Source organism: Mustela nigripes, chromosome 16, assembly GCF_022355385.1.
Source record: "Mustela nigripes isolate SB6536 chromosome 16, MUSNIG.SB6536, whole genome shotgun sequence".
NCBI lineage: Eukaryota > Metazoa > Chordata > Mammalia > Carnivora > Mustelidae > Mustela > Mustela nigripes.
In genome coordinates this window covers 15,114,919-15,127,336 of record NC_081572.1, presented here as the reverse complement: position 1 = coordinate 15,127,336, position 12,418 = coordinate 15,114,919, and the positions used below count along the sequence as shown (strand labels likewise).

At 35.8% G+C, this 12,418-nt stretch overlaps 1 protein-coding gene across 6 annotated transcripts in view; it reads left to right on the top strand.

Annotated features, from left to right (window-relative positions):
- TANC2 (tetratricopeptide repeat, ankyrin repeat and coiled-coil containing 2) overlaps positions 1-12,418 on the top strand; it is a 365,238-nt gene that overhangs the window by 98,983 nt on the left and 253,837 nt on the right. For all 6 annotated transcript variants that reach the window (XM_059379772.1, XM_059379770.1, XM_059379769.1 and 3 more), the window contains exon 3: positions 1,446-1,517. In XM_059379772.1, the coding sequence (XP_059235755.1) occupies positions 1,446-1,517 (72 nt within the window). The remainder of the gene's footprint in view (positions 1-1,445; positions 1,518-12,418) is intronic.

Sequence of the window (12,418 nt, the reverse complement as noted above, 5' to 3'; positions counted from 1 at the left end):
CCACAATCTGAATTTTGTTGTGTGCTCAGGAACAATTCAACATTTTCTTCTGTCTTTTGCTTTTCCTGAAAACTGATAGATTCAGGGGTTTGACCGAAAACTGTAGCTGTTGTGCTCCTATCATCAAGGGGCATATAATATCTGGTTTTTACTCCTTTTTAATGTTATTAATCACTGATGCTCAGTGCCTCTGGAGCTATTAGTTCATTATGAAATGGTGATATTATGATTTTTTCTTTTGGTTCCCATTTATTATCTGGAATGATTTTATAGAAGATCTCACTTATGTACTCTTTGAGTACCAGTACAATTTATATAGGAAATACAGGATAAATTGCTTGGTTCTTTCCTTTTTCCCAGATTTCAAGATAATGAACTGGATTCCTGTCTTCCTCAGAAGGTGACCAGTTAGTTTAGTGTTGCTTTTAAAACATCATTGTGATCTCAAGACCAGAGAGAGCAGATTCCCCACTGAGCTTGATCCCAGGACCCTGAGATCATGACCTGAGCTGAAATCAAGAGTCATTGGATGGGTTCAGCCAACTGAGCCACCCAGGGACCCCAACTCTTTCTTTTTCTTTTAAGTTCTTTTGTTATGTTTATTTGTTTATTTTCTTATAGTTCAGTCTTTAGTACTGGAAGGATTTTTGTTTTATTTCTAGTTCTTTTTTGGTTTCTGTCTCTTCATTTCTGAGTTTTTCTGTTACTGATTTACATTGTTCTTTCATGTATTATATAATTTTCTTATTATAACTTATGAGACATATAAATGTAATTTTTATTAGTAAAACATAGAGCCCAAGGAATTGTTTGACATACTTCAAACAGGCAGCTGTAATTAATTTAGACGTTGCTTTAAATCTTTAAACCAAGGTTTCAATACTGGAATCTGTGAGTGAATTTCGAGTTTGATAACATTATTCATTTCATGCAAAGTAGAGTGTATGTGTATGGGAATAGGGAAAGAACACCTTGACTTTCTTTACATTTCCAGAGGGGAGTGTAAACTGTCCTCACAAAAATATGGGTAAGAACATTTGGTTTATATAGGAAAAAGTCTTCTCAAATATTTTAATAATTGAGATTGTAAAAAATGAGAACAAATGTTAGATATTATAGGTTTTTTTTTTTTAAAGATTTATTTATTTGAGAGAGAGAGAGAGTGAGAGAGAGAGAGTATGTGTGGGGTTGGAGGGTTGGAGGGAGAAGGAGAGAGAGGATCTAGGCAGACTCCCTGCTGAGTGCAGAACCCAGTGCTGAATTTGATCTCACAACTCTGCAACCCTGAGATCATGACCTGACCTGAAATCAGGAGTTGGACACAAAACCAACTGAGCCACCCAAGTGCCCCCAGATGTTGTAGTTTTAAGATACAAATGGTACCGTAGAAGATACTACATCATTTCCATTATCTATTTGCTTATGCCCTTTCTACTTGTATATAGATGGAGGGAGCGAAGAACCACAGGATCGAAGACAGTCAAGTGTAGACTCTCGGCAAAGCCGCTCTGGCCAAGGTAAGCTTTCATTAAATTTATTATTAAATTAAAAAGAAAAGATGTCAGTTCCTTTCTAGTACTTTATCTTAGGTTTGGGGTTTTCCCTGGGTCTAGTTTAGGTATTCTGGTTTCTCCTTTAGGGCTTTAAATGTTGCAGTCTAAAAGTTCTGTGATATCATTTATTCAAGGTAAAATGAAACATGTTCTCATATAATTTTTTAAATGGTAAAACCATAATAAGATTTTAAGTAGTTTAGGAACATTGTGATATATATCTGGATATCACTTTTGGAATATAACCAAAAGTAAATTTTAACAGTAGCATTTGTATCAGCACGCTGGCTTTTTAAGGTTTCGTCAGCACAATATTTCTTGTTTTAGCTCTCTCAGAAGAAATGGTTTTTGTTTATAATTGCTATTTTAAATTAGGACCTTACTAATTATTTTCCTTTTCTGTTTAAAATTTATTATATGCCGTAGACTGGTTTTTGAAGTGACAACTTCCAAACTAGGTAAAAACATCCTGTATCAGTGAAATCTTCATATAGGCCTTTCCTAATTAACTTGTTTAAAATTGTATGACTAGTGCCCCCACATTCTTTTTCTTCATAGTACTTATCACCTCTGTATTTATTTTATTTTCTCTGTCCAAAACTAGAATGAATGTTTCATGATTGTAGAGATTTTTGTCTTTTTTTTTTCATTATTGTATTTCCAGTACCAGGAATAAGTACCAGGCATGTAGTAGTTACTAAATAAATGTTGCTGAATGAATGAAATGACCACTAAGAGAATGGAGTTGAGAACCCAAATTGATGAATATATTATAAAACTTAAGGCAGTCATGTATGATTCTTAGAGAATCTTTACTTACAAAGAAAATAAAGCTTTGATTTACAAATGTATGGTGTTTTTATCCTGTAAAAGTTCCTGGTTCTTTTGTTCCATAATCTTCTTACCTTTTTTCTCCAAGTTTGCTCTACCCAAGTTTTAAAGTTGTGTTTTTATTTACTTTATTTTTATCTTTTAAAGATTTTATTTATTTATATGAGAGAGAGAAAGAAAGCACAAGCGGTGGGGGAAGGGTTAGAGGGAGAGGGAGAAGCAGGCTCCCTGCTGAGCAAGGGGCCCAACCTGGGGCTCTATCCCAGGACCCTGAGATCACCACCTGAGCCAAACAAAGGCAGGCACTTAACTAACTGAGCCACCCAGGTTCCCCGAGTTGTGCTGTTTTTAAAAAATTCTTTGTTGCAGAATAAAAAGAGGAATAATATATGCAGGTTGATTTGGAAATTTTAACTTGTACTAGTACTTATTCATTTTTAAATAATATGCGTGGTATTTTATCAGGAATTTGTCTCCCTTTTTCCCCTTAAACATATTTTTATATGAAATAAGAAGTTAAAATGAATTATAGTATATAAGCATATCAAATCAACACATTGTACACCTTAAATTTTCATAATGTTATATATGTCAGTGATATCTCAATAAACCTGGGTTGGGGGAAAAGAAAGAAGATGAGTACATGTATGAAAGACCCTAAAAATAAAATTAGTAGAAATTAATAGAAAAAAATTATACTAATTTTATTAAATATCATAATTTGTATTAAATGTCACAGATGCAGATACGGGAATTATTCATTTATCTTAGACCCTTAGGCTGTGTCAGTTAAAATATTTTTCAAATCAATGAGTGTAGTTGAGTTTTAATAACAAAAGCAGAGGGGCACCTGGGTGACTCAGTCAGTTAAGTGCCTGCCTTTGGCTCAGGTCATAAACCTGAGGTCTTGGGATTGAGCCCTGCATCCTGCTTCCTGCTCAGCGTTGGGGGAGGGGGAGAGTCTCCCCCTCTCGCTGCCCTTCCCCCATTTGTTCCCTCTCCCTCCCTCTCTCTCTCTCTCTCTCAAATAAAATCTTCAAGAAAACAGCAGAAACAAAAGCTGAACCTAATAACAGCAAAATCCGTGATCTCTGTGACCTTGAGCACACTACCTGATCTCAATCAGAAATTACCAGGAATTGTGTCATCATCAGAGTTAACTAATAGTTAAATGTTTCAGAGTTACTGTTTTAGAGTTACAGAGTTACATCATCAGAGTTAACTAATAGTTAAATGTTAAATAGTTAAATGTTTCTTACCTTCTTGGAAATTTTGTTTGTAGTGTCTCTTTATTTAGACAGCAGACATAAAAATACATGTATAATGAGCTGAATGTATTTCAGCAGTAAAGAGATGGAATAAACACATTTCTACATTTGCTCCTTGCAGAAACCTGCTAAACGATCAGTAAAGGGGGACTGGAGAAAAGCCAACATCAACACAATTTTAGAAACTGGAGAGTATATGAATAATTAAAAACTGAACCCTAAGCTCAATAGCGGAGAAAATCAGGAAAACAACCTCCAGAAGGCTCAAAACACTCGAGAATGGTGGCATGTCGAGATGGAGGTGAAAGGAAGATTAGCGGAAAGTCAGTTGAGGAAGCCTTTGATCCCTGAGACCTCTTCCTCAAAATTAGCTAACCAGTTAGCTGGGCAGGTGCCCAAGCCCCTACTCTTAACCTTGGCAAAACTCAGAAATGTATTCTTTGGAACAAAATAGAGATTCTCTGGGAGACATCTACCAGGCACAGTTGAGGACAGTTCTCTACTGAAAATAGGACAATTGCTTTCCAGCTGTCTTTATTCTACTGGCACTAGGATACTGGCAGTTGGGCTTTCGTATTTCAGGCAGGAGGTTGGCATAGTCTTTTCTGAAGACTCTGACTAAAGAGAAAGCCATAAAATGTAGCCATCAGAGATTACTTAAAAAACAAAACAAAACAAACAAAAAAAACAGCCCAGCCAGTTCACTCTATCTATCAAAGCTCTCAGTTAGCCTTTTAGTCCTGTTATCTTAAATATTAGCAACTAGCCAAGGGTTACTTTAGATATTTGAGGAAACCTAATGTATGAAAGATAGAGATTAAAATAAATAAAATAAAGCAACTTAGAGAAATTTTGCAGAGAGAAGTAATAGAACCATTATTAATATTCTTACAGAAATAAACTAATAGTCTTTTAAGACATGTAGGTTTTTTGGTTTGTTGTTGTTTTGCCTGCCTTATGCCCTTTCTTAGGACTCTTTAGGATATGATCCATCAAAATGAGAAAGTCGGACAAATAAATGAAAGAGATGGGTTATAGGAAATAGGAAATTCAACCAAGGAAAAAGGTAGAGAAGTCTTTAGAATGACAGTGAGAGAACAGGGAGAGAGGACAACCAAACCAAATTGGAGTATGTTAGAAGTCTCCAGAAGAGTTATCTTGCGAAAATGAGATTGGTAGAAACCTGCGGCATTAATTCTCTTCAGAAAATTTTTAAACAATTAGCAAAAGGTTTAGGGTTGATTGGTGATAAATACATAAAATAGTAAGTTAGAAAAAGAAGTCCTAAATTGAAGGGAAAACAAATAATGTGTGGGAAAGAAGATATTCTTCAGAGTAAGTCCTTAGTCCTTGGGGCAAGGTCTGGGGTAGCTGATGTCTATGCCCGTCTAATCACTTTACTCCAGTGTGGTACAAATATTTCCATTATTTGATTTGGACCAGTGAGCAAATATGGTGTATGTGGCTTTTATTTGTACAGTTGATTTGATTTGCTAAAACAATTTTTATTATTTTTGCCTCTATGTTCAAGTGGGATATTGACCTTTAGTTTTCTTTCCTTACGATGCCTTTATCTGATTTTGGTAACCGAGTAATGCTGGCCTCCTAGAATAAGTAGAAAGTTGAGAAGTATTTCCTCCACTTCAATTTTCCTAGAATATTTTGTATAGAACTAGTATTATTTCATCCTTAAATGTTTGACAGACTTTTTCAGAGAAACCATCTGGGCCTGGAATTTTCTTTATGGAAAGTTTTAAGATACAAATTAAATTTCTTGAATAAAGTATGACTATTTGAATTATCTTTTCTTGAGTAACCTTTTAAAATCTGTGGATCTTCAGTGATGTCACCTCTTTCATTCCTGATATTGGTAATTTGGGTATTCTTTCTCTTTGAACTGATCATTCTGGGAAGAGATTTATCAGTTTTATTGATCTCAGAGAATCAGTTTCAGTTTTCATTTATTTTCTCTGCTGCTTTCCTCTTCTGTATTTCATTGATTTCTGCTTTACTCTGTATTCCTTTTTTCTTGCTGCTTTGGGTTTAATTTTTTTTTTCCTTCTCTAGTTTTTTAGAGTGGAAGCTAAGGTGGTTGTTTGGAACTTTCTCTTTAGTATAGGAATTTTAGTGCTATAAAATTTCCCACAATGGGGATGTCTGGGTGGCTCAAGTCAGTAAAGCTGCTGCCTTCGGCTCAGGTCCTGATCTGGGATCGAGTCCCGCATCAGCCTCCTTGCTCAACTGGGAGCCTGCTTCTCTCTCTGCCTCTGTCTGCCATTCTGCCTGCTTGTACTCTCTCTCCCTCTCTCTTTGACAAATAAATAAATAAAATCTTTAAAATACTGCTTTATGTTCTACCTTTGCTGCATTTCACAGAATTTGATGAGTATGATTTCATTTAGTTTGAAATACTGTCTGATTTCCCTTGTGATTTCTTCTTTAACTTGTGTTATTTAGAAGTGTGTTGATGTAGTTTCCAAATATTTGTGGATTTTTCCATATCTTTCTTATATTGGTTTCCAATTTAATTTCATTATCATCAAAGAACCCTTTCTTTGAGCTGAATCACTTTTCACTGAAACTTGTTTTAAGCTCCAGGAAATGATCTTATGTTCAGTATGCACTTAAAAAGAATGCATATTTTACTCTTCTGCGATGGAAGGTCCCATAAATATCAATCTGATCAAGTTGATTGATAGTGTTGTTCATGTCTTCTCTACCTGTGATGATTTTCTGTCTGCTCATCCTTTCAGTTAGTAGGAGAGGAATATTGAAATCTCAGTTTTTAAGTATGGATTGATTTATTTCTTTCAGTTATATCATACTCCTTAGGCTTGTGTTCTTCTGGTCAAAAGGATTCCGCTCCCTCAGAGACTTAAGTCTCTCCTCAGTGAAAGCTGCCAATAGTGAAATAAGTTTGTCTGGGGGGTGGAGCTGGAAGAAAAAGGTAAAAAGAAAAAAAAAAGCCGGGGGATTTTCCCTTAGTTCCCTGAGTTGCTGCCCTCACCCCCTCATTGATACTGCCTAATCAGGTAGAGAAGACTTGTTCTTGCATCTTTCTTTTCATCCATGCTCTGCTATTCCAGGATTTGGATTTCCTTTGAGTTCAGAGTTTGGGGGCATTAAAAACAGTAGAAAATGTGCAACTAAATTGGTTGTCTTTCAATTTCTCCTTTCCTTCCACAGTGTGCCTGCTACTGTTTATTTTTCAGAGTCTTCAGATTGCTGTTCTACTTTCCAGGGTTTTCATTTACATTCACCAGTTTTAGTTACATTCAGTTAAGGTGGAGTGTGCTTATTCCATCTTAACCCAGGACTAGAGCTCTTCGGTTTTATTTTATTTTGTGTTTGCCTCTCTGAAGGGGTGATGTTCAAATTACTTCCAAGTTAATATGCCATAAATATCAACTTACCAAAACAGATGGCAGTCTTTTGGGAACAAATACTAGTTTTAAACAGCTGATAGGCATCTGTAGTTGCATAATGCTTGGTGACCTGCCCTGCCTGATCGTGAATTCAGTTTCCATTTAGTGTCTCTTCTCCCATGATAACAGCAGACGGTAAGGTAAAGGGTCTGGTGAGATGTCTTATCTAGGGGCGTGATAGCTCTTTCCCATGTGCTGACTGACTAGCTTGGCCTCTGATCTGTTTCTCAGGTATAGTGGATTCTGACTCAGACATGACCACACTCCCTGCTCTAGCTTGGGGCAGAGACCTGTGATGTCTTCTGCTTATAAAATGTAGGAGATGGGAGATGCCTGACTCCTTGCAGTGAGTCCAGTCCTGCTCCTCTCATTCAGACTGCTGCCCGTGGGCACTTCTGCTCCTTGAATCTACTGCTTCTGTGCTTAAAACAGACCTGGAAACACTCATCTTTCACAGTTACCCTCCTACACATGCTCTGGGCTATAATTTCCTCACTCCAAATGCATCTAGTTTCTGTCTTCCATGGATTTCTTAACATTTATCTTCTATTATTGGCTTTTTGTTTTATTTTATTATGCTTTAAGAATTTTTCTTTTTAAAATACTCCTTTGTCATTCCACCCTACCTCTGTTGCCATTTTAGTCTCAGCTACCCTCATTTCTTTCCTAATAGTCTGTAATAGTTTGTTGTCTTTGTGATAGCTAGAGTGTTCTTCTTAATACAGATCAAATCATATATTTCCCCAGACTTGAAGTAAAACTCCTCAGTAGCCTTCTATCACGTTCAGAATAAACTCCAGCCTTTATCACTCCCTGTAGAATCCTATCCGAATTGCCCTTTTCCTAGTACTCTAAATCTGTGCCCTCCCACTCCCTCCGTTTTCTACTTTGTTTCCTTTCTGCTGGACTTTTTGTTTAAACATGTTAAGAGTGTTTTCTTTTTAAGGCCTTTATACTTGTTCTTTCTTGAATAAAGGGCTGTAGATTTCTGCTTAAGTCAAAGAGGCCTTCTGTGACCATCATACCAAATACCCTAGACCCTAACCTTCATAGTGTTTATCACTACCTGAAAATAATTATTTATTCATTTACTTGTTTTGTTGTTGTCTCAATTACTAGAAAGTAAGTTTCATTTGAGCATACTTCATCTTCTTCACTACACTTGCCCTAGAACACTTGCATATATGAATTTGTCAGTATTTGTTGAATGAAAGATTGAAGAAGTAGCACTTAGGGTGCTTGGTAAGATATATGGATGTTCCCAGGCTACATAATGGATCCAGTATTCACTTCTGTTACTTAACATGACTAAACAAGTAAAGTAGCGAAGAAATTGTGTTGAGGGACACTGAGTGGCTCATTCAGTAAATTGCCTGCCTTTGTCTCAGGTCAGTCCTGGGATTGAGCCCGGAGCTGGACTCCCTCCTCAGCAGGGGAGTTTGCTTTTCCCTCTGCCACTGCTCCTGTGCTCTCTTGCTCACTCTCTCTCAAATCAATAAATACATGAATAAATCTTAAAAAATTTTTGTTGTTGTTGAGTGTAGGAGGTTTATCAGACTATCAGCTAACATTAATTTGTGAAATGAGGCTCTTGGAGTATGATTGTGCCTGTTAAACTTCTGAGGTTGGGTGGATATTTTCTGCTTTCCAGTATAACATATTGTATGTAATTGGGATATATTAATTATTTATTATTTAATTATTAATTATTATTTATATTATTTATTATTTTTATATATACAATATGTATATATTATATATATTATTTAGTCTTATCTGTTGAATCTCTTTTTTTTCCATGTAATTTAGGAGTTCATTATCTAGTAGGATCTTTGCATCTAGCACAGTGCTACTGTCTTGCAGTTAGGTCATCAATTTGACCATCAGTTCTAGGAATTCTAGTTCTGTATTTCATGTGTTACTTATCAGTATTGGTTTTGGTGTACTAGCTCCATTTTCTGCAGCAGATGAGTTTTTCATAAGAGGTCATATATAAACAGAACTTACTTCGTTCTGGACATTAAATAAATGCATGAACCAATGTGATGTGAGTGAAACCCAATTTTTATTTACTTTTACAAGAATAGCATTAAGCTGATATTAGGCTCTGATACACAAAATGTGTATTGATGTAGTAATGCTTATGACCAGCTTATGCTGGAAGACTGGGAAACTGTACAGGGCTTAACTTTGCATGATTCTCATTATCTCATTATCAGTTTTATTTGATTAGTACATGTTGATGCATTTATAGTAATAATACAGTAAATGGTCAAATCTGATGTGTTCTGATTATTTTTCTTTCCTTGCTAATATGTAAAATATATAGAAGAAATGAGATGTTCATGCTCTTAAAACATACACAGATTATTTTTCAAGCTGGTAAGTTAAAGATTTCTTTATTAAGCCAACTGTTTAATTATATAAATTGATAAGGAAAATTATTTCAGCACTTAATGTGTCGTTTTTGTATCATTGTAAGTGTCACTATAGTGGATCACTAATGAACAAAATTTTTTATTGTTTTAGTGGTTTATCATTGTGATAAAAAAATCACTTAGTTTTCAACATAGGTTGTAAATTAATTATACATATGTGCCAGGCTCTGGGCAAGGTGCTTTTACTTAATCCTCATTTAATTCTCAGAATAATGCTCTGAAGTAGGTATTATTTTCAGTAGGAAAATATTTCAAGCTTTATACTAATCTACACCAGAAGTTTCAAATCAGCTTTGTTGGTAGCATGTACTTAGAACCCTTCTGTTCTGATATTTAAAATTAAATTTGTTGGTGGTTGGATAAGACCTAGAATGAAAGATCTGACCTTAAATGATAAATCCCTCTAAAGTGCCTTTATTGCTAGTCCTGCAATTCTGAAATTTAACTTCATGTTGATTATTCTTTGTATAACATTCATTTTTCATAGACTTAAACTTGAAATTGGCCTTTTAGCAAACAATTTCTTATTATCTTGGGCCTCTAGGGATGTGTCAGAATGTATTTACATATATTAGTCATGCTTTTTTTAATATGAGTTATAATAATTTTACTAATTAAAATATTACTTTTTACCAACAATTTAGATATTTAAAAAGAACATGTTAAGGCTTCTTTTCCTTCTACTACCCTAAAGTAACTAATATTAACTACATTCAGTCTGTATCCTTTCATGTTTTTTCCCTGAGTTCTTATTGGCAAATGTAGAGGTGTGTCTGTATGGATGGGTGTGTGTATTAGTTTGAAGATTTTTAAAAATAAAATGCAATTTTAGTTCATTATCCCCCAGTTAGCATGACCATCGCTCAGGAGCATACTTAAGTTCTAATTGTAAAAAATCGGTATAATGGTTCACAGCATAAGCAACCCATAATTTATTTCACCATTTCCTCATATATGAGTGTTCAGACTTTCAGAGTGATTCATAATCATTTTGTCTAATAACACCTTAAACTCTTGGAATTTGCAACCCCAAGCACATTTTGTGTCAGAACATACTAAGTATCCTACTTACATTATGAAAATTGGCCTAGTTAACACTAGAAACATTGTAGAAGCCTCTCCTTGCTTATCCATGTTCATGAAAGAAAAGGAATAAAAGCATGACAACTAAAAAAGTTGGAAAAGGTATTTTTCCAAACATCTTTTTTGGCAAGAGATAAAAATCATAAAACCTCTTTGGAAAACTTCATAATCTTTAATTAAGGGCCATACAAAGTCGAATAACAAAAGGTGAACAAGAGACCTGTTAGTAAAGCCTGGGATAAAGTTATTATTGAGCAAATATATTCTTTGTTTTGTTTTATTTGAGATGCAGTTTGGATTTATTAGTAAGTCTTATTCCTAGTGAGAGTTTAAAGAGCTGGTTCCCACAAGGGGGCAGACTAAGAATACCTGAAAACCTTCATTCTATTAAAGAATATTTATTTTAAATTCATAGTTGATTTGTTAAGAAAGAGGAAATTACCTGGAGCTAGAAATGAGTAGGAAGATAACTGGCTGATCATCCCGTGAATGGTACCATATATTGGGGGCATACACCTACCTCATCCTCAGTGTAAGCATGGACTGTTGGCATGTTGGATACTCAGCTGTGGCTATGGTCAGGTTAGCCTGGGTGAGTGGAAGTCCATATTGCTGAGCCCATGTATAAATTCCATCCCTGCTAGCATGGCCACTTTGTTAATGGGCCCTTTGTGCAAGGTTAGTGTGACTGAGTAGGAAGACTGACTGTCTCCCCCAAATAGGTCATCTAATCTGCTGTGTTAAGCACCTTCTCTGCTGTTTGCTTTTTGTAAGCATTCACATGGGACATAAATTGCTCCATATTCTGTGCTCTTTCAAAGGGTCTATTCATATACCTCATCTCCAGATTTCCTTGTCACTAGTTTTGCAGTTATTCCTTTCAAATCTCTGAATATCCATTAAACACTCTCCATGAGTCAGTTCCTCTGTCATCTCTTCTCCAAGGCAAAGTAAACAACTAGGTACCATGTTCCAATTTCTGCCCCTGGAAGGGTTTCCCTTCACTAATGTCCTTTAAGACTACCACAAAGTGGGGTTGTAGTGTTGTCATCTCTGGTGTGCTATTATCTTGCAGAACTATCAGTTAACAGGCCTGATTTTTTTTTTTTTCTTCAGTGAGATGGTTATAGAGAATTTACCAGATTAAGTGAAAAGAAGCTATAGCAAGAGTAGGAACCTTGGGCATCTGGGCCACTTGCTTATGCAAATTATTTGTGCCTTCAGGACCGCTCAAGCCTAATCTCATGTATACTTCTTCCTTTTGCTGGTGAAGTGCTGTAGTATACACCCAAGCATATTGATTTCTTGTTTCAACAATACTTAGTTCATGATGGGCTGCTGAGGTCACATGCATTCATTCTGAGGTCCTATGGTAAGGCAAAAGCTAATTTTCAAGAAAGGATAGTCATTGTTTACACAGATAGGATGGCATAGGGTTTTGTTTTTTTTTTTTTTTTTTTTTCTTTTACAAAGTACTGGAGGTCTTCCCTGAGGTTGGCCTAAAGTTCTGCAATAACAATGCAAGAGCTCTGACTACCACAGAAACTTCAAACATCAGAACTGGTTGGTTATACAACCCGAGGGACAAAGTAGCCCATATTTATTGCAAAGCCTTCTATTGTTCTGGTCCTCTCTCACATCCAGCAGTGTTGGTTAATGGTTCGCAGTTGCATAACCCAGTGAGGTACAGGGTGCTTAAAAAAAATCAAGGTGGTCTACTAGGCATTGTACTTCTTTCTCAGTAGTAAGGGAGAGTAGATACAGCAACTTCTTCACCTTGGAAGGGGTATTTTGAATTGCTTAAGACCATAGGGCTCACA